Consider the following 23,513-nt stretch of genomic DNA (forward strand, 5'->3'; position numbering starts at 1 on the left):
ACAGTACTCAGAATTTAATTAAAAATACTTTAGTAGACCCAAGCGTTTTCTGTACAGGTATAAATATAAGTGAGAGCTTCTTGCAAGAAACCAGCCATCATGACTCATAATAGTTCTACAGAATACAAGATACCACAGCAAGGGTTCCACATTTCTAACCCTTACCATTGAACAATTAAACTTTGCTATGCCTCTGAGATTACTAATGACAGACAGATGGCGGTTGGGAGGGGTAGAACAATGTTCGGTGCCTCCAACATCAAGTACATGAGAATTTCCTATTTATGGAAGAATCTTGGTATGCTAAAACATTTCCAGATCATTTTGACTAGTAGGTCAAATGGGACAAATAAAAATGAGCCCCAATAGCAGAGTTAAGGCTTCCCACAATATCCATTGATTGACTCTCTGGGAAGTATGCAATCAATCTGCCTCCTTTCCCATTTGCAGTTATGGATTGTTGCATCTGGACAAAGCCAAACCTGAAAATATTCGAGACATCACCAAGTATGAGAAGGAAAAAGAATGTCTGGTACCAGTCGGAAAAAGAAGAATCTTCATTTCGTACACTGTCGGGATTTTTTTTTCTTGTGAGGGGTGGAGGGTGGGCTTTTCTATCTCTTTAAATAATTATAACAGTTGATGCATAACAACTACTTAATCGATCATTATACTAGTTCTATTGTAATAACTTGCAGAATAAACACTAGGCATATTACATAGCAATTTGTATGGTTTACATGGGTTCAAATCCAAGCACAGTTTGTTCATTAAATCACATCATTACAGAATATCACTATATGTAGTTCTGGGCTCAGTTTCCCGCCGGTTCAATTTCCTCCCAATCCTCCCATTCACAGTCTAAGATTTGCCAAGTTATTTTCCACTCATCTTACAGCTAAAAATAAGCCAAGTCATTCAAGACAAGTAAACGTGCCTTATATATATATATATATATATATATATATATATATATATATATTACATAGAAGAAACATTATGGAATTGGGGTTTTCTTTCTGAACAAGTGTACTGTTGTAGTGACATAGGGTGTTGCAGCGACACTAGAATTATGGTCTGGATTTTTTCCGTCTTGATTTCTCCTATGTAATCCACATTGGTTCCAATTTCAAAAATAGTATTTAATATTGAGATGAGAAGGATTGAGGCCAATTTCAGTTTTTTTGAGGAAAATGAAGGGACTTCGAAGTTTTGGAACATTGTTAGTAAGATCATCCGGATGTATAAAGGTTAGAATGATCTGAGCTAGAGATAACCCAAGTAAATGATACAAAAGGCAGATGAATCAAGCAATAAAGTTGATTTGTTGTTCTTGATCAATCCAGGGTTTGAGTTTAGTTCAACTTATGGCACTGAGAATGTTAAAAATATATATTTATCATGATGAATGACGCAGCTTACTTTTAAGTTTTAAAGACTGGATTAGTTCTGAACAACATGGCAAATCTTAGACCATGAACAAGACAGAACAAGAGGAAATAGAACTGGAGAGCTGATGCCGAAAGTTTTTATTTTTGTACAATATGCATAGGGGTGATTTAGGTTTTAATAAGGAAATTTCAATCTTCACATAGATCGCTAACTTCGTTCTTTTTTATTCTACCCCAATACTGATCTTGAACTATCAACAAAGCTGAAACTAAGAACCAAGTTTGTATATTAGGGCTCACCTTTACACAGATCAATTCCTGAATTGCCAGTGCCACGATGCAGATGAGAAGATCAATCCAATTGCCATCAAGACTGCTAAGCTTTGAGCATCACAGAGATGTTGAATATCTTAGAAGGATTATGTTTGCTTTTCCTTTGTAATAAAGCAAGAGATGGAACAAAATGCATATAACTGGCACCACCCCAAGCAAATACTGTTAATAAAACTTCAAGCAAGGTCCTGCTTATCTACTCAGTCTGACTCTATTGAAAAACACACGTCCGTTGTCTCACGGACCGTGGCTGGCGAGGAAAGGAGAAAGGGCCACCTGACAATTTCCTACTATTTGTCCTGTTAGACCTAGCTTCATCATTCATATCTGTATTTGTAGTAACTGCAAAGGACAAAAACAACTTCATGAAAATCAAAATACATAAATTAGAAAGGAAAGCTGAAAAATCTACCAAGACATGAAAAAGTTGTATCCCAAGATTTCAACCATTTAAGAAATAAATAAGGTTAGCCTCACTATTACCCTTCCTTTCCCAACTAGATGAGGTTTCAACAACATTGCCTTGTCCTCGAATTAAACAAAAGGCTATATCAGGTGAACATGGTCTAATCAATAGGTGACAATTTAAAATTGAGAACTTGATAACGTTTTAGAAAAACTTTAGTAGAAATTTCTGCCCTTCATTTTTACACACATGAAAAGCTGACCTGTTATGCTACCCAAGCAAGGAGCTGAAACCATGCCTTGTTTGGTTACGCAGTTAAGATGAGATGAGATGAGATAAAATATTTTGTTGAGAATTGAATAAAATGTTGTTATAATATAATTTTTGTTTCGAGATTTGAAAAAATTGAATTGTTTATTATATTTTGTGTGGAAGTTTGGGAAAGTTGTAATGATTATATGAGATGAGATGAGATAAGATGAGATAGTTTGGTTTTGTGTAACCAAACCAAACCTAAGATAGAAGGTAGATTTCACCCCAATGTCCTCCACCAAAAAGAAAAATATTACAAGCACCCTATTTCCACCTGATCGGCTCTGGAAGCAGTGAAACATATTGATTTGCGGACATACATTAAAGAACATGAATCCCATGTCAAGTCATAACACTTTTGCATGCACACAGGCAAGAGAGTGACATCCTTTAATAAGACAGTATGATATTTTTATTTAATTTAATGACCTGCTCTTTACACCCTCTATGATGTAGCACAAGTAAACATAACCTGAGAACTCAGGTTTGAGGGCAGTTCAGGCCCCTAAAGAACTCAAAATAAAGTTTTTGACTGAAACTGCATCATGAATAGTACAATCTTCAAATTGCCAAGAGGTGATAATTGTTAAAATATAATAATGTTGTATATTCAGAGGAGGAATGAAATCAGATCAAACATAAATAATAAAACTTTTAAGGTCCATTAAAGTATAAAATATTGTTTTCTAGTGTACAACATTTATTAGACAAAGTTTTCTACCTTCGTTTGATCCATTAGGATTTCTCAAACCTAGCCCATTTGCAGCTGCAGACACTGCATGAGCCCCAATATCAGTGTCAACAATTCCACCTTTGCTTCCAACCCTAAGAGAAATCCAATCCTCAAAACCACTCAATACAGGATGTGGGTGTTCAACATTAGACTGCTCCAACATCTCAGCCGACTGAATCGGAAGGAAATTTTGCAGTGAGGGGTCCTCACTAATAAATGCCATGGGATTATCAACCATGCCATCATCTATTTCATTACTGGTATAGCAAACAGAAGAACTTAGGATATGTCCACCAGAATTTACAGTTGATCTTGAAGCTTCTATGTTACCATTCATAGGCACTGAACAAGGAACTGAAGTACAATCCAAATCGACAAAAGCATCTGAGACATCTGAATCTGTGCCAAATAGTTGGAAAGCAGAGCCTGCTTGAGTACCCATAGAATATGGCCAGGGAGACAATCCAATCTCACTGCCATTACCACTCTCACTGACATTAAAGAGACCCAAACAAGAGCTCACACCAATATTCAATACTGGATCTTCCACATATGGGTCTGGAACACTTGGAAGAGCAGACAAAGAACGCACAAGATTATTCTCTTCTTCTGAATCACTAAGAACTATGATGTCTGCATCCTCCCTTAGTGCAGAACTCCCATTTTGAATTCCAAAAGTAGGGCCAGAATGGGACATTGAAGTGATCTCATTTCCATCATTGGTAGAGATTCGGATTCCAATAAGGCCCCTGAGTCCTGATTAATACTTGGGTTTTCATCATCTCCGCCACTTCTATTAGTGGCACTGCTGGACATTGTTATGACATTTTGGCCACTATTCTCATTATTTGCCTCTAGTCGATTCCTGGAGGAGAGGACAACATGCTGATGTTCGCTGACCGTAAACCCACATTGATTTCTTATACCTATATTTAGATCACTGTGTTCTTTTATATCATCTTCCTCCTTAATCTGCCTTGGGAATTCAAAACTCGATGCAGCTTTATCATTAACAATGCAAAAGGAACCGTCAGGGAAATGCCATTGCGCAAGATCACTAAATGCACCACTGGTTTTTGCACTCCAAGAACCATCAGCTTTCACATTAATCTCCATAATGTCTTCTCCACAGTGCCTCATCTGTCCCAAAAGATAAACAGTAACAAATGCTTTTATTCCACATCATAAAACAACATAAGCTAAGATAAATTCCAGATATCAACTGTGAGGCTACCATAGTTGTGATGCGATTGAAATAAGGGTCAATGATGATGTCCTCCAAGGAGTAGTTCTTGAGACAAATGGGACATTGCCACTGCAACCACATTAAATTACAAACTCATAACTACAAAATTATTTAATAAAACAAAAAAAAATGGTCAAAGAAAACGGGAAATCAGCATACCTTCCTAGAGCGTTGGTTTAGCTCCACAAAAACTTCAAGATCAAAGCAGCCCATGTGGGCACAAGATTTGAATCTACCAGCAACCTTCATTCTAGAGCCACTCATCTACCAATCAAAAGTAAACATAGATCAAGAACCAAACTAACTACTGAGTTCTAACTTACCAACCTAGCTGCATAAATCACTTCATGGATATCGTAATAAGCCAGTTAGAACAAAAACAGTCCATACAGTTGCCATTAAATGTATTATTGATTCTGCAACAATTAGGGCCTTTTATTAGGGGGTGGCAATATGTAGCACGACCCGTTAACCAACACGAACACGACACGATAAAAGCAATTTAGGGTTTAGCCTTAATGCGTTCGGGTCAAAACGAGTTGACCCGTTAAGACACGATTGCTTAACAGATTGATAACGGGTTAACCTGTTTTGAACCGTTAAGAAAGCTAAAATTACAATTATACCCTTATACCTAAAAATAAAATTGTTGGGATTTTAGCTTCGATATTTTTATTATTTGGATTGTAATTTTGGACTTGTAGTTAGTTTTATATATATATATATTTTTTTAGATGTTGTAATTTTAATATTTATATAAAATTATGCTAAACTTAACTAGATAAAACGGGTTAATATCTGGTCTGTTGAACTCATTTACATAAACGGGTCAAAACGGGTTGACCTAACCCAACCCGACCCATTATGTTAATGGCATAATGGGTCGTGTTAGGGTTTGAGATTTTGACACGATAAGCTTAATGGGTCGGGTTAGGGTTGACCCATCTATTTAATTATATAAAAGCCAAGTTTTAACATCTGACTTGGCATTTAGACTGCATTAATCGGTAGTTCTCCCACTCCCAAACGTCAACCGTAGTGAAAGTAGACCACCAAAATCGTTTATTTGCACTTACAGATAAGCATTCCAACTGTACAATTGTCTATTGTTTCCGTCAAAAACTATGTTGATTTCCTTACAATGTTTCGGCAAAAACTTGAAGCATCGCAACGACATTTCGACCAAAACTCAAAGCATCGCAACGTTTCCTCCCTTGCAATCTTTCATGCTTCACTGATATAAAATGGACTCAATTTCTGGATTTTCAAACAACCCACGGCAAAACTATTCGGAAGCCATGCCAACAACATTGTGAAATCAAAACTAATAAAATACATAACTATCCAGAAACTCAAAAACTCAAAAGGCATTGAAACAAAACCCACTCACGAAGGCCATCGACTCCCACCATCGCAACCACACGGAACACCATCGACTCCCCGTCGCAACCACACGAAACGCCATCAACTCCCATTTGCAACAGCGGAACGCCATCGTCTCCCACAGTCACCACCATAAGCCACGCGAACTCCCTTTGTTTTTTCTTTTTTCTTTTTTCCTGGGATGCCAATAACTTGATTTCTGGATTCTTCTAGCCAAATGATTTCTGGATTATAGGAGATTGCTATCTTCCCTAGCGATTGGCCTTCCAGGTTCTTGATAAGAACACGTCGATTCCTCTCTCTTTTCTCCACCGTTCTTGAGCCTAACGAATCCTAAATTATTTCCTGCTACACAAAAGCCTTTGTTGTGGTAGCCTCAGTACAACCACCAATTTCGTCGCATTCTCTCCTTCCTCTCGATGAGTCTATCGCATGGCTTTTCGCTGAATCTGTTTTTACCTCTCGGTGAGATATGCAGATAAAAGCATCCCTCTTCTTCGTGATATAAAAGCAACACTCTGTAAAGCATAAAAGCAAGTCAGATTTGCTTTTACTTCTTTATGCTAAATTGCGTTCCAACCCTTTTTTTGTTTTTTTCAAAAGTGAATACTTTATTCTTTTGAAGACCTTAGTATTTATTGCTATTGAATTCAAAATCATGACAAAATAGTGATTGCTTACACGATTTGAGCTTGATTTCACCTGAATTTGTTTTAGTTTGGATTACTGTAGAAAATTGTATAGGATTTGATTTAAGCATTCTGCTACTTATTTTAATAGATTTAGATAAAATATAACTATTCACTAAGTTATAATTCGAAAATAAGATATATTAAGAATATTTAAATAATATTATTATTAGTTCTCAAAAATTTTTAAATTATTTTCTATAATATACTCAGTTAGTGACACGTCTTTTTACAAATTTAGTGACATAAAGATCATGTTTAAATACTTATTTTTTGGGATCTCGAGCTAAGTTGGGTTCTTCGTGAATTAGTGCGGGATTACGGATCTCGGACTTTGGAAAGTTCTTATAGCTATCCATTTCAAGTTAATAGTTCATAGTTTTATTCGCTTCTCTTGACGCTTCCGATTTGAGAGATGGGTAGAATACATTTCATGGTATCATTGTCATCATGTATTTATTTCTGAGTTGAATAATTTGCATATATTAAGTTAAACTAATCGTCACATCTTCTATTTATACACTGTGTTTTTTAGATATGCATTTGAATTTTAAGATATATCCAGTATATGTATTCTTCGCAGGCTATGGGAAAGCGAAAAAAAAAATCCAATTTAGAAGACATTGGGAAAACTTCAAAGAGACAGATTCTGAGTTTATCAACAATGGTTGCACTATACAATTATCACCGATCCCTTCAACATCCCAATGATAAACCACTGAAAGCTACTGTGGGTGGAATCCACTATACTAGAAATGTGAAAAGTCTGATAAAGATTTTTGAACATGAAGAAAGATACTGAGGAAAGTATTCTAAGAGACAAAATTGTTCATGCTATGCAATCTCAGAGGAAAATTCGGATGAAGGCAGTAACGACATAGACAATCAAAATACCCCTCTACCAATGATCGAAAAGGTTGGTCATACAAAAAAAAGTGGTCAAAATGGTGGCATCTACAAAAACATTACGTTGACTATGATGGGTGTGACACTAAACGATGTAAAGTTTTTCTAATGCCTTTAAATAACCATTGAAGTGGTACTGCATTTACATCATCATGAGAATCAAATGAACATAAATGGGATGATTGCGTATTAGATAATGGTTCACGGAAGCATGGTTTTATAATGAATGATGTTGCAGCAAATGAATCAAGGAATCCTCAATATGGTACCGCACCTCACTCTACACGGTTTAATTATGCATCAAGACCAAAGCAAGAATGCGTGTTATACCACCTACCCAGCGTTTTGATTTTGACATACCCAATGATGATAGTCCAACTCCAAAAAGAAAAGCAATGGTTAACCTTGGTCCAAGCTACTGATCCAGGTTAGTGAGCAATACACAATGATTTTTCCATGCTCAATATAAAGTCTGAAGGCCGCCAATCAGATCCAATATATCAAGACCCTTTTAATGATCCAGAACCTTATATTCCAATTATTCCAAACTATTCACCTTCGTTACAAGGTCAATACAAATCTGAAATGGCATCGAACAAGGCAATTGACAAGAATTGGATTAGTTGGGATAATTTTGAGGTTTAGAATGATTTTGAGGAATGGAGTCGTGATTAGCAGATTAGTGAAGGCATATGATATTTATTTTTTGATTAAAACTATGCATTTTTTAATTTTATGTTTGTTAGCAAGCAATTGACAAGAATTGGATTAGTTGGGATAATTTTGAGGGTTAGAATGATTTTGAGGAATGGAGTCGTGATTAGCAGATTAGTGAAGGCATATGATATTTATTTTTTGATTAAAACTATGCATTTTTTAATTTTATGTTTGTTAGCAATTTCCTGACAATAGTTTATTTGATGAATATGTAATTTATCAATGTATTACTATTTTATTATAATTACTAGCAAGGACACTACTATGCTCGGTTGAAATGTGTAGTGTAAGTGAAGACATTTAATGAAAAGTTGGTGCGATTTTGTTTTTCCATCCCATGAATTTTTTTTCAAAAAAAATACATGTCATGATTTCTGGTCGCTTCGCCACCGTCTCAATTTTCATTCTTTTCTATTTGTCAAGCATGTGGGTTATGGAGGCTCACATGTAAAAAAACAAACCAATAAAGTCCCATGCATTTAATTCAGAAAAACATATCCAGCTAGATCACGGTGAAAATTAATATTTTGTGATAGTTTTAATAGTTTTAAGTTTGTGACTATTTCTATTCTTCAGTAAAATAAAAAATGAAAATGTTAGACTAGCATGTCGTCGAAGATGAATGATTATAAATGATATAAGAAGTTGAGGAAGAATGTGTCGTGAACAAAGTAGTGACAGTATAAGTGATGACATAGTTGTGCGACGTAGAAGACGAACGATAATGGATGATATAGGAAATGCAGCAAGAATGTGCATTGATGGTGAACAAAGCAAAGATAATACAACAGACGAATATCTAAATATATATCTATAAAATCCAGAATAAATAGCGGTCCGCGCATTGCGCGGGTTATAGGCTCGTATAGTATAGTATACATGTTTTGACACGACACGAATAAGACCCGTTAACACGATTTGACACCCCTATCTTTTATGCGTACAGACATGCAGTGCTAAATTGATACTTGAAGGCATGACAAATTTGGCATCTAGCTGATGAGCATGTGAAATATCAGAAACCAAAGTTCACAAAGGGCAATCTGAACAAACTAATCAATGGCATTTGGACCACTAAGGCCACGTTTGGTTGTTGGATTGAACTGAAATCAACTCAGTTCAGTCTAATTTTAAACTTAGTCTAACATCAAAATACCTAACTCTCAAAACACTAAACTCATCTCAACTCAAAACCTCTTTCCACGTGGTGCCCACAACTTTTTTCAACTCAACACCTCTTTACACGCAAGACCCACAACATTTTCCAAATTTCCATAAATATATCTAAACTCATTTTAACATCCAAACACATCTTAAGTGGACCACACAAAACTTACTCCACCATCTCAACTCACTACTATTCATAAAGAACTCAACTCATCTCAACTCAGTTCAACACCTAAATACAACCTAAATCAGAGGAACTAATCAATAGGCAGTGAAAGGTGCCGGAGCTTTTCCGGGTTTTGACCTCACATTTCTGCAGGTCCAAGTTTAGTATGTTTGTTTACAAAATGTACAACCAACAAGGAAAAAAGTAGCATGTATCAAGTCAAATGTTCATATTTCCACAGAACAATTAAATTAGCAAAAGGTAGTAATGAGCATAGTGCAAGGGGAACAAGTCTTCCACAGAATGGAAATAAGATACAGTAGTTTCAGCAAATCATGATTACATTAAAGGAGTAAACTTCTTGACCATAAAAATATCGAACGAAAATCAATGATTACTTACAGGGCAGCGAAGACTAACTGTAATTGAATCAGCAATGAGTTCCACATCACTATCACTGTCTTCATTTGTTCCAGCATCCCCACCACGAATGCAACGACGAACACGGGCAAGTGCATCCTCAAAAGCCTCACCATCTGCTTCCCCAGGTATCAAGTTGAGAACCTTCTCATTGATTGGGCAAAAAGCAGCAAAAAGAAGAAGATAATGAGAAGCCACTGAAACCAAGCATGAGAAAAAGCAGCAAATAGGGGATTGACTATAGAACATATGTTAAGTACTTGCAAGTATATTCAGTGAACAGATACAGTTTCTGTAAATTGACCATAATAATGAAAATAACAATTAGGCTGATGTCAATTATTTATCGAACAAAAAACAATGATGATGATCAGAATAATGAATACATATCCAGCTAGTTAGGGAACTACTAACAGTCATATAATAAACAACTTTGACATTATAAATGCTATCTAAGGTAACAGACATAAGGTTCTCCATGAATGCACAAGCCATGTAACTTTTTGATAATGATAAGCAGTTTCCCTCGACATCAGAAGTTCCAGGACGATGTTATCTTCTCAAGTATCATCACATGGGAAAAACAAGTTCAAGTACCTGTTGAACGGTACGCCGCCTTACAAGTCTGATGCCAAAGCAGAAAACACGAGCATCACGTCCTGACAAGGAAATCTTGTTAATTCCCTCCCCGATGTATAATTTGATCTGATAAGAAAAAACAAGAGATTAAATTAAACTCTATTACCAGAGAAAGTAAGAATCTAATTGGTATAACCAAGGATTTTTTTTTTTTTTGGGGGGGGGGGGGGGGGGGGGGGGGGGACCTACATGAGCATCTTCATGGACCATAATATCAACAAACACATCAGTATATGAAAAAAAATGAAGGTTACTCACAAATGCACCATCATCACGACCATTAGCACCTAACAACTGAGATCCATGTCTATTAACTGTTCTAACTTGCATACCTACAAAATCATGTGCAAGAACCACCAAGGGAAAGTTCAGTCAGGAATAACAATTTTTTACTTTATTCTAACCCAAACCAGTGTGTGTGGGCAAAAATAGCTTGTTACAGCAACAAAATTAATTAGTGTGGGGGCAAGATGCCCACAAGGTCAGGATGAACTTAGTACCATGACCCAAATACTGAAGCGTCCAATTAACCTAATTGATTACGATTTACACGAGTGAACTCGGAGGAGTTATACAAGTTTAACCGAATTGAATATGAGTTTGAGCAAGATGGTTCATGGAGAGGTCCAATTATAGAGCCAGAGAAATTGACCAAAAACCAAATGTGACAATATATGACACAACCCGTTAACCCAACACGAACACGACACGAAATTAGTGGGTTTGGGTTTGATGTTAACGGGTTTGGATCAAAACCGGTTGACCCGTTAAGACACTATTCATTAACGGGTCAACCCGCTTAACCCGTTAGTGACCCGTTAAATCTTACTCAAAATTACAATTATATCTTTTTTAACCTAGAAACAAAAATACCCTAACCCTATTTCGTATTTCCAAACTCTCTCTCAAACCCTCACTCTCTCTCAGTTCTCAGTTGAATCAATTCTCACGAGTCACAACTGCCTCCCACACTGCCTTTGGATTGTAATTTTGGTATTTTTATTGTTTGGATTGTAATTTTCGTATTTTTATTGTTTGGATTGTAATTTTAGACTTATATAGTTAGTTTTATCTTTTTTGGAGATATTGTGATTTTGACTTTTATGTAAAATTATATTAATCAAGTCAAATGGCTTATTTGGGTCAATTCAACCCATTTACATAAACGGGTCGGTCGGGTCGGGTCGATGTATTTTTTATTAATTCATAATGGGTCGAAACAGATCATGTCGTGTCAACCTGTTATTTTAATGGGTCGTGTTAGGGTTTGGAAATTTGACCCATTAAACTTAACGGGTCGTGTTCGGGTTGACCCATATCGTATAAGATACACGACCTGACACAACACAAACACGACCCATTAACACGATTTGCCTCCCCTACCAAAAACCATGGTTAGTTGATGCCCTAGTTTCCAACCACTTATGTTTCAATGTCCCAATGCCAAATTTCAAAAGAAGTCAAATCATTTTCAGATTACTTGTGGGATACACATATTTTACACCTCATGAGCAAGCCACACATAAGGACTTGTTTGGAAAAAATTTTCATCCCAAAATTCTCATCTCCTTCCCAAACATTACTCAAACACAAATATTTTCAAACTAATCATTACAACTTTCTCAAACTTTCAAACAAAAAATAAAAACCAATTCAACGTTTTCAAATCCCCAAACAAAAATAATATTAAAAAACTATATCCTAACAACAATTTCACTACTATCCACAAACTATCATACTACTATTCACAAAATTCTCATCTCGTCTCACTAAGCATGCCTTAAGTCCATCATACCTTGAAGTTTGTCATAATAGCGGGCCTCAAGGACCGTCTATAAGTTTATTCCTGTATAATCACTAGCATATTGCGAAAACCTTTTAACCACTAGTCAGAGATTGTAGTTTTCAGAAAACAGATGTGCCCCCTCCCCCAATTGAGAGAGAGAGAGAGAGAGAGATGGAGTGATGGTAATGAGGTAAACCATTACATTGTGGATGCAAGTGATATATCACCTAATTACTGGGGAAAGATCTCCATACCATTAATCTGTAAATCTACATGCAGTGGCCACTGCATCCTAAATGAAACGCTATCATTGAGAAGTATGCACCAAGCCTGTGTGACAAGAATGTATTAAATAAAAATAAACCCATCCACCAGAGAACACAACACAAGACCACAATCAATCAGTAAACATAAATATCACTTGACAACTACTGAAGTGAAACAAACCTGAACATCATATTCAGTATTCTGTAGCAAATCTCTATCATCTTTTGTCAGCTGAAATGTTTTTTCCACATTCTGTAGTGGATTTGTACTAAAAAATCATCAGAAAAAAAGGTTAAATAGAACACATCAAAAGGACAAATGACATCAGTAATATGTCAATAAAATACAGTAATTAAATTCTCGATCCAAATAAAAAGCTAAAACAAAGTTGAAAAGTAAAATATGCATGAACTACTCCACATTGTCTTGGTCTTTGAGTCTGATTACTCAAGGTATCTCCGCCACTTTCTTTCCAACCAAGTAAAAGATTTTTTCTTCTTCCTTTATGATAAATGGATATGAAAATGCATTTAACTTTTATACATCAATCAAGTAAAAAGTTTCTTGACCAAAGACCCTTCGCTGCTGTTGAAGAGATGCAGCATTGGATAGTGAGTTGTAATGTGTTGCAAAGCTCATATTGTCATATAGATGTGATACCCCATATGGTAAGAATAAGGGTAGGTGGTGTATGGGATTCCACATTACTTGGGAATGAGAAGTTCTTGCTCTTTATAATGCTTCAATGGGGCTCTAATTGTATCATTGACTACCTTTTAGAGTATAGGCCATGTGGTTTAAGTCTTCCATTGGAACGTTACAATAGAACTGTTTGAAACCCATTTAATTGGGTTAGTTGATCTTTCAGTTGTCCAGTTTGCATTACAGTGATAACTCTGAGCGCTAACAGAGTAGATTAGTCTAAATTATGATCCTGTTAAGTAAAATATTTTATTCATAATGAAAAGGTAGGCATAGCCCAAGTACATGGGGCATATTACATGGTGCAGGGTAGGGGGAAGAAGTAACAAATTGAAAGCTACATCCATCAGTTTGAAAAAAAAAGGTTTGGTGGAGAGAATGAAGGCATGAGGATTTTTTTTTCTGTATTGGCACCGGGTGTCTAAGAACAGTGTCCCGACTAATCCCGGAGGTGCACAGGCCCTTAGCAAAGAGTTTCCAACAGTACATGACTCAAGGCAAACTCAACTTCTGAAAATTGGAAGAAAAAGACCAAGCCTGTGAGTAACAAAGTTTTGTCCTTCAAATTTTAAACCTTTGAAATTCTTATAAAATAAATTAAACTGTTGGAAGTCTATGGCAATGTGCACAAGTTTTGATGCAAATATTAATACATAGATTTTGGAGAGCAGCGAGAATATGAAGACCAATTTAAAGAATTACTCACCGCAATCGAGGCCAGCCACACCCTTGAAACCAAATCTAAGTTTAAGAAAAGCAGGGAGTTAAAGAATCTTTCTTGGGTAATCAACTACGATACTAAGGGAGCTAGCTCAAGTCGAGGGAAGGCTAAAGGGAGGGCTTTGTGAAGACGTTCCCGTAGTGGGATGTAGGCGATGGGGTCGGGGAGGTGTATCGATAGTTTTCCAATTCGGGCTTCGTGTATTTTGGGTTTTCATGGGCTTTTGGGTCATTAGGAGTTTTCTTGTATGGGCTAGGTGCTTTTTCTTGTATACGTGTAGTGTACTTGGTTACTCCTATTGATATATATATATATATAATATTATTACTTATCAAAAAAAAAATATATTAATGCATAGATTTAGAAAGCAAAACTCTAATTTGATAAAATCAGCAGCAAATTCAATCATATTAGATCCAGAGAGGATGCTTAAGAAAGCTGAACTCACTCATCAGTGGGAATAGTTGAAGCAACTAACTTCACAGGAGATAGAATATCTACAACAGTCACCCAGAAACTGCATAAGGACAGACATATTTGTAAGAATAAAAAAGAACTAACCTATTTCTTTGGGAGGGAGTGGGAGAGAGAGAGAGCAGAGAAACTCTACATCTAGAACCAAAAAACTTCTTCTAAAAATACATTTAGAACCAGAATGTATACTTAGAAGCAAACAGAACCAAACAACTGGGGGGGGGGGGGGGGGGGGGAGGGAGAAGATATGAGAATAGGTTGAAGGATCAGAATGACAACTGCCAACTCCAGCAAAGAGAGTGATTAGAAGTTCACCAATTTTCACCGAGAAATAAGTATTGAAGAATGATTTCTGCTGGAAAAGCTTGCTTAACAAGGAAATACAACTAAAAAATAGTAGTAAAAAATTGCATAAGATGAAGGGCTCGTAATTTTGCTTCCAAATTATGTAAAATTGAAGACTAGTACAGGAAAGAGAATACAATATTTAAACCACACAAAAGACTAGCATTTTGCGACTCATACAAATGAAAAAATATTTATTGTTCAACATCTCCAAGTTATTGGGGCCCTTGTGACCTTGGCAGTAGTCTTCTTGGGACATGCCAACCTGAAATTGACTCTTCAATCGAGATCAAAGAATACATTCTAAAATGCCAGGGATCTTTCAAAATTTTTTGAGTGATGAGGGTCTATTAAAATCTCAGGCTTCCTAAATATATTAACACAAACGCACATGCGTGCACGCGCATGCGTGCACGCACAAAGAGTTATTTATGGGTACAGAATGAATATGCAAACACAAATACATAATCGTGTCCTCACTTCTTGGTAATGGGATGTTGGTATACATCTAGGTCAAACTATCTTAAAAAACACCCATTACAAGGCGAAATGAACATAGGCTGCATGGTTGGACATAGTTAAATAACTGAACTACACATAGCTAAATCATTCATGGAAAATGTACTATACATACGGATCTGCTCGTTTGATTCGGCACATTTCACAATAGAATAGAGGAACTGGTGGGATGCCCTCCAACGGCTTCTCAGGAACAATAACACAGCCAATATGTTGCTGCACTTGACAACTTGGATCTACACACTGCAGGTAGAGCGTCTCAGTTAGACATCATAACTCAAGACTCCACAAATAAGTGAAATGAGGATCTATATGGCCTATGCAATACATACAAACTCTAAGGAGCGCCAAAAATATATGGTTTATGATTTGCAAAGAAAACAATACACAAAAGAAAAATGAAAATGTAAACAACTGCTTCCACTCTCAAGTAGAATCACTCCTTGTTTCATGAGGGTTGCGGTTGCAGTCACGAAAAAACAAACTAAAAAAAAAAGTTAAAGGATGTACCAAAATAAGCTGGTAAGCAAAGAAGGGGGCAAAATCGAGCCAACTACTAAATTATTCAAAATCAGCCTCATTCAAAAGAAATTAACAACCAAAACCAAGCTCAACTATAATTGTCACATCTCACTTTAATAAGTCACTAGCGCTGAAGGGAGAGAGGAAGGGGATTACCGAAAGTTGAAACCAAACACCTAAAACAGTCAGTGATGCAAACTACTAATTATAGTATCCTCTAAAAGATATAGACTCTTCAAAGTAAGAATGGTCAATGACTTCGCAATCTTTAATGACTTGTCTTTTGAAGTGTTTTCAAAATAGTGATCTCCTGAAGAATCAACATAAATACCCCTAATTCAAGCTTGTAAGAACTTATTGGGATAGGTTTGTCTGATACCCCATATGATATTGATAAGGATAGGTGGTGTATGGGATCCCACATTGCTTGAGAATGAGAAGTTCTTGTTCTTTATAAGATTTCAATGGGGCTCCAATTGTATCATTGACTAGTCCTTTTGGAGTATAGGTCATGTGGTTTGAGCCTTTCATTGAGGCATTACAAATGGTATCAGAGCCTATCCCAACTAGAAATGTGGGACTTGAGCCATGCCACCTACAATGGACGGGCCAGAAGAGGACGTCGAAAATTTAAGGGGGTAGATTGTAATACCCCATATGATATGAATAAGGGTAGGTGGTGTATGGGATCCCACATTGCTTGGAAATGAGAAGTTCTTGTTCTTTATAAGATTTCAATGGGGCTCTAATTGTATCATTGACTAGTCCTTTTGGAGTATAGGCCATGTGGTTTGGACCTTTCATTGAGGCATTACAAATTGTAACATACGGGTTCAAATTTAGGGCTTAAAACTATATTTCTTTTATTATTTTTTATTTTATTTTATTTTTATTTATTTTACTTTTATTATCATCTTAGGAAATATGCTAACGGTAAATTAGTGATTTCCTTCCCTATCAAAACCTTTGTATAGTTATCCATTAGTTTCCATATTAGATTAGTTTTCTAGTTTGAAACCACAACTCGACTCTTCAAAATCCTCTCAGAATCCGTATCCTCGTAGGAATAATTTTCGAAGTGTAGCCAACTTCAAACCCTAGCATATCTACTGAGAACTCACGTCGCTCACCTCCCCATTGTCTATAAACCCCACGAAAATCCTTTGTTTTTAAACACACTGAAATACCTGGAAGAAGAACACTTTCGCATAAGCCTTATTTTCTGCCAGCCACCGCCGACCATTCTAGGACGTCGGAGCACCAACCACGGTGCCAGAAACTGCTGGAGAACCTAGCCCCGTCGCACCCACTCCCTTCTGGTAAGCCCATCGCTGTCGGACACCATTTTCTCTCCCTAGTGTTTTTGGTTTGATAGTTCTCTCTCTAAACTCTCTAAACTCACTCTCTCTCTTGCGTCGCACAACTGCCCAGAGGACCCAATCGCGTTGCCGGTTGCTTCCAGCCACCCGAGAGCCGTCGTCGCCTCAGCCTTCTTCCCTCGGTGAGTTCCATGTTATCGCTCGACATCTTCCCTCTCACAAACTCCTCTCAGACTTGTGTTTTTGCCTTTGATGTTAAAGTGGGCCTTGGGCTCTGAGGCCCATTCAGCCTGGTAATTTTATTCTTGTAAGGGCTGAACTATCATATGGGCTTTGTCCTATACTAGGCCCAATCCTTATTCCTTTCAACACCTTGTGTTAGTAGGCCAAAATCCCTTATATTACGTAGACAATACTTAGGAGTTAATTAGATTATTGTTTTAATTTATATATTTTACAAGATAAAACCTTAAATTTCAGATTTAGTTCTACACTATTTATCTAGCAGATTTATATTAAACCCAATTATACTACTAAGTATTCTTGATTAAATTCCAATTTTGTATTTAATCACGTAAAGACACGTCTATCTAGAAAATTAGTAACATCAAGTACCTTGTATAGGTAACGCACTACAAGTTGGAAATCAGGAAACAACGCTAAAAAGTAAATAGTATGATCATATAAATGCATGCATACTGTGAATAATATTGTTATCTATGAAAATATGATGTGCTTATGATGGTTAACTATGCTACGCTAAGAGGCAAGTCAAGGTTAGATTTCTTTTACGATCTTTGATGAAATATGAGATTATGCTTAAATGAATGAATCTGTTGTTCGATTGATTGAATGTTACTAAAATCATATAAAAGCCATGAGATGTTCATGTAGTAATTCAAGTCAAGTATGCCATGTAATGGAATAGTCCGAATATGCAAGCCATGTCCATGTAATACATAGATTATGTATGCCATGTTCATATAGTACTTAGATCGTGTATGCCATGTTCATGTAGTACTTAGATCATGTATGCCATAGAATGTCATAAATGTTCAGAGCATGTTATGTCATGTCATGTTATGCTATGCCATGTATAAGAAAATGCCATGTTATGCTATGTCATGCTATACCATGTAAAAGAATAAGATATGCTATGCTATGCCATGTACAAGAATATGCCATATTATGTCATATTATGCTATGCCATGTTATGCTATGCCATGTACAAGAATATGCCATGTTAGAAATGTTCATGAAGCCTAATAAATTCTCATGCATTAAGAAAGATAAGAAACGTTACGGTGCCACGGACTCAAGCGTAGTTAACCACAAGTAAAATGAAACACGGACTCAAGCGTGTTTCACTCCATGTTACTCAGTTAAGTGAGACACGGACTCAAGTGTGTTTCATTCAATGTATTTCAGTTAAGTGAAACACGAACTCAATGTTACTCAGTTAAGTGAAACACGGACTCAAGCGTGTTTCACTCCATGTATTTCAGTTAAGAGAAACATGAACTCAAGCGTGTTTCACTCCATGTTACTCAGTTAAGTGAAACACAGACTCGAGCGTGTTTCACTCCATGTTATTCAGTTAAGTGGAATACGGACCCAAGCGTGTTTCACTTCATGTTATATCAGCTAAATGAAACACGGACTCAAACATGTTTCACTCCATGTTATGACAAGATAAACAAGTTATTATGCATTCACGTTACATGTTTGTCATGATTATGTATGCTTCCGCTCATGTTAATGATAAATATATATATGCTATGTGAATATGTGATGATATATGTATATATGTGAAGTTTTTCAGAAAGTTATATTACGAGTATGATTGGGAATATGTGATGCTACATGTATGTTGTTAAGAGTCTTCAAATAAATTAAACCCATGCTAGGCCAGATTATATTTTACAATATGATGTGATATTTACTGAGTATTCGACTCATTTTTGTTTGTCTTCTTGTTCTCTTTCATGTCTAATTTTACAGATGGTATTTACGATGACGCAGAGTTGGATGACCAGGAGTAGATCTAGTATAAAGACTTAGAAAGAAATAAGGGATTTTTACACAAGAACTATAATCCTTTTTTATCATTCGTAGGATGGGTTTATGTCTTTCCACTTTACGTTCAGTTTTGAAACAATTATGTTCATTTTAGTTTTTGATGCTTTTCAATAAACGAGGTAATTTAGGATATGAATCTCTTTACCGGGCTTTATGTTATAAATGTTAATAACATCTCTATCCTATGGGAACGGGGTGTTACAGTTTGTTTCTTATTACTAGGAAGGCCATACGAAATGTAACGGGGCAACTTATATCATGGACCTTATGTTCAAGTATGCATATCTTAACAGATCCTTCTAAGCTAACCTTGCTATAAATCCAAACAATCGTCCACAGAAACTTTTGCAAATAATACACAAGGAAATAAGAATAGAAAGTGCCAAGATGATCCGTTTGCTTTAAATCCACACATTACCGGTGGATGCAACCCCATTTTGTTGGGGTGTATGTAGACAAGGACAAAGTCACAGAATATTTTTCCAGAATTCTTTTTATTATATCCTAATTAATTTATGGGGACAATATTTTTTTTAAATAAGTGATTATGGGTACAATTGCCCGATTTCCAGATTGCTTGTTTCTTTAGGGCATGTTTGGGTAACAACACCCCATCTGAATGTAGAGGGGATTTTTTATTAGATTTTTTATTCCCAAACATAAAACATCTACAGTGTAAAAAGTAAAAACTCCTTAGAATCTTCAAAAACTCAAATAACCATCTTTTTAATTATTTTCTACTCCTCTAAAACTCCAAACATCTAAACATTCCCTTAGTCTTTAGAAGCACCATTGAGACAATTGTGTTTTCTAAGGCCCCGTTTGGACGTTGAGATGGTCTCAACCCATCTCATCCCATCAACATCCAAACACCACTCAAACACAAAGACTTTTCAATTTCAAATTTTTAAATTTTTAAATTTTTCATTTAATCATTATCTAATCATTACAACTTTCCCAAACTTTCAAACAAAACACAAAAAATAATTCAAATTTTTCAAATCCAAAAACAAAAATTATATTCTAACAATATTTTTTTATTCATTTTTTTCTCTCATTTCCCAAAATCCCATAAAACATCTTAACTCAAACCATTTCACTACTATTCACAAATTATTTCACTACTATTCATAAATTATTTCACTACTATTCACAGATGTTTCATCTTATCTCATCTCATCTCAAAATCCAAATCAGGCCTAAGCTTTTCATACGACGCGATTGAGCATGAAAACTAAATTTGATTTTGACTTAGCTTGTTTGGCTAGAAAATTCAGAATACGCTCTTTTGATATCGTTCACTAACTTGTTTGGCAGAAAATCCTCGATGGTACTTTACAATCAGCAGAGCTCAAGTTGTCCACAAGCAACCACTTAAACAGCCTGCGTTGTATATCACCATCATACAACTCAAAGGCCACCCAACTAAATGATTAGACTCTTTAGCCGTATTTATTTATTTTTTGATTAGTATTAGACGTATTTCTCAATGAAATGGTTGTTGATTTCACATAAGTACCTTTTCATCTTAGTGATTTCACATATGTACCTTAAGTCCTCACTATATTCAGTCCCATGATAATCAAACATTTGTCTTCATACAAATTGAGGCTTAGGACATTGAATAATTTTCTTGAGAGTATACCATATCCTAGATAGAATTCTTCTCGTCTTTATAAACTGCTTACGAATATTATTGAATAAGGATTAGAAATAGAAAAATGAAAGTGATTTTGGACTCCAATGATAACAAAAATTAACTATTACAGAACCTGAATCATGGACTCAGTAGGCAATGAACTTCTACATGGGCAGTAAATCTTCACATCCGAATTGATAGAATTTTCAAATTCTCCTTCAGGCTTCAGACTGATGGTTTCCAACGCACTCTGTCCCTTGGTTGGCAAATCAGCCGATTCCATGTTCTGAATTTTCCTGGAGCAAGACAATCAATATTTCAGAACAAAGACCACGAGATGATAAAAAAACAATTACCGAGCAATTGGAGAAGCAAACAAAGAAGACTTAGAAGGGAAAAAAAAAAGTTTATGAATCATACAAAAACCACACATCTGATCACAAATAGTCAAATAAAAATGAACTTTTAAAAAAGCCAAAAAAAATGACAAGTCCAAGATACAAATCAAGGCATAATATATACACAAGACCGTTGAATTCTTCACCTGCAAGCATCAGCAATTATTTTCACCGCTCCATTCTTCCCAATTATGTTTTTCTTAGCTGAACCACGTGCAGTGGAAACTGCACAGAATGTTACACTCACATATGAGATGCTTGATCTGAGGGATCATGAACAATTTGGAGCCAAAACGAATAGAGACGATCACCAAGAGCAATACTCTAAACTTGTAACGGAAAAAATTCCAGTCAACTTAAGTATGAAAATGATGGAACAAACAAGTAACAAAGCATAGCAAGATGACAACAACACAATGGAAGGGATAGTGATGGATTTCAACAAATTACCCTCCTCATCTGAAAGCACCAACAAGATTCTGTCCACAAGATCCTGCACAGTACATAAAAACACAAGTACATGTGTATAAATAAACATTATTCAGGGAAAGCCAATGGAAACAAAACGCACTTATGCATACAGAACAGTTCTGAAATTATCACATTTCTGATGTTCTAGATGAAGAACTCCCAGTATAAATTCAAGCATACATAAAAGCTCCAAATTTATAATATGAGGGTTGCAGACAAACATTAGATGAAGAAATAGAGAAGAATTTAAATTACAGGAATAACTGCTTGATTATTCCACCAAATGATGCACGCCATATTGTCTGAACAAGTTGAATATAAGCTGCTGCATCACAAGATGATGCAAGCATCCTCCAAACACAAGGCACCATCTCACAGACACGTGTTTAAATATTCACATGGTTGAATGTTTGTCTGGATAGCATTCAAATTCATAGCCCTGAACACTTAAAAAAGAGTATACCTGTGCAAAACTAATCAGGAACCCAATCAACCATCACCTGCTAATTTGTTGAGGCTTAAGACGACTATACCAAAGGCCAAAAACTACCTACTGGTGAGAGTTTTTTTTTGGTAGAGGGTGGAGGGATTGATCGGATAATATTGTTCAAGTTCACCGCAAGGAATTTAAATTGTTCATGCTTGTAATTTCATAATCAGGAGCAACAAGCAGTAGATTTGTGGCCTAAGAAACAGCAACCAATAAGCAATATATCGTTAAATAAATACCTGCTTCCTCCCCTGCTTTGAAAGACCGAGCTGGGCGAGAACATCCTTAAGCTCTTTGATTCGGAAACTTGCCAACTTTCCCTACAAATTTAAGTGCATGAGTAATAGACCATAAAACAAAAAAAAAACAATAGAAAAACAAATATACTAGCAATGCGAATCTTATACTGCCCTTAAACTTCTTAAACCAGAACACACAATAAAAATTCCGTAGAATCCATTCAAATTCTACCTCAAGAAGACAACTAACAACTGGACTACGACATCCAATCGATGTATGTACCTGGCAATCCGACACTAAATCCATTTCTTTTTGCATGTACGCCCCCAAAACAATAAAATAAACTCCTGATCATCAACACCAAGTATATTAAAACAATTCAAACATCGGGAAAAAAGAAATTCTCCTCAAACTGGTGCGAAAGAAACAACATGTACTAGTCAAATTCCAGACCATGAAATTGGGAAAAGTATACATCAAATTCAAAATATTAGTAACGGTAATAATGAACAAGATAAAATAAAATGATCATATTGAAGTACGAGGTACCTGTAGAAAATGTAGAGAAGGAGTTTACGTAATTACACCGAGTCAATGAGACGAGTGAATTAGAGAATCGTCCACCGAGTTAAGGGTTGCAGGAAATTTTGCTGCTAAGCAATAGCACTATCAGTACTGGCGGCTGGTGCCTGGTGTCATCCAAGACATTTTCAGCATTGCGACGGGGCGGACATGAAGGCGGCTACGAGATATGATTTTGGGTTTTCCAGTCACGTCCGGGTTACGCTACCGTGCTTCAGGAGTTCTTGGTCAGGTTTCTGAGCGGCCTTTGATTGGGTGGTGCGGGTTCCTTAGTAGGACGTGGACCAATGGCTCGTTGAAGGTGGTCTAGACCGGTGGGGTCTGGGGTCGGCGCGCGCTTCAGACATTATTGGTACCGATGCACCGAATGCGCGTACAGCGGGGCTGAATTTTAAGGCCTATGCCACGCTCATATTAAGAAATAAATACATAAATAGTTATGCCACGTGGG

General features: G+C 36.2%; 1 protein-coding gene across 1 annotated transcript; it reads right to left on the reverse strand.

The window, feature by feature from the left end:
* Positions 1–13: 13 nt before the first annotated feature.
* Positions 14–23,421, reverse strand: LOC121264461 (E3 SUMO-protein ligase SIZ1-like). The gene is given in 19 exon segments (XM_041167640.1): positions 14–482; positions 1,692–2,066; positions 3,164–3,902; positions 3,905–4,315; positions 4,410–4,490; positions 4,581–4,685; positions 9,852–10,013; positions 10,467–10,574; positions 10,767–10,840; positions 12,549–12,624; positions 12,742–12,829; positions 14,433–14,501; positions 15,438–15,565; positions 21,015–21,177; positions 21,426–21,504; positions 21,730–21,772; positions 22,480–22,560; positions 22,763–22,827; positions 23,030–23,421. Coding segments are annotated over 17 exon segments (2,574 nt in total). The 5' UTR covers positions 22,799–22,827; positions 23,030–23,421; the 3' UTR covers positions 14–482; positions 1,692–1,935.
* Positions 23,422–23,513: the final 92 nt, after the last annotated feature.

The sequence above is a fragment of the Juglans microcarpa x Juglans regia genome, chromosome 1D (genome assembly GCF_004785595.1).
Source record: "Juglans microcarpa x Juglans regia isolate MS1-56 chromosome 1D, Jm3101_v1.0, whole genome shotgun sequence".
Classification (NCBI taxonomy): Eukaryota; Viridiplantae; Streptophyta; class Magnoliopsida; order Fagales; family Juglandaceae; genus Juglans; species Juglans microcarpa x Juglans regia.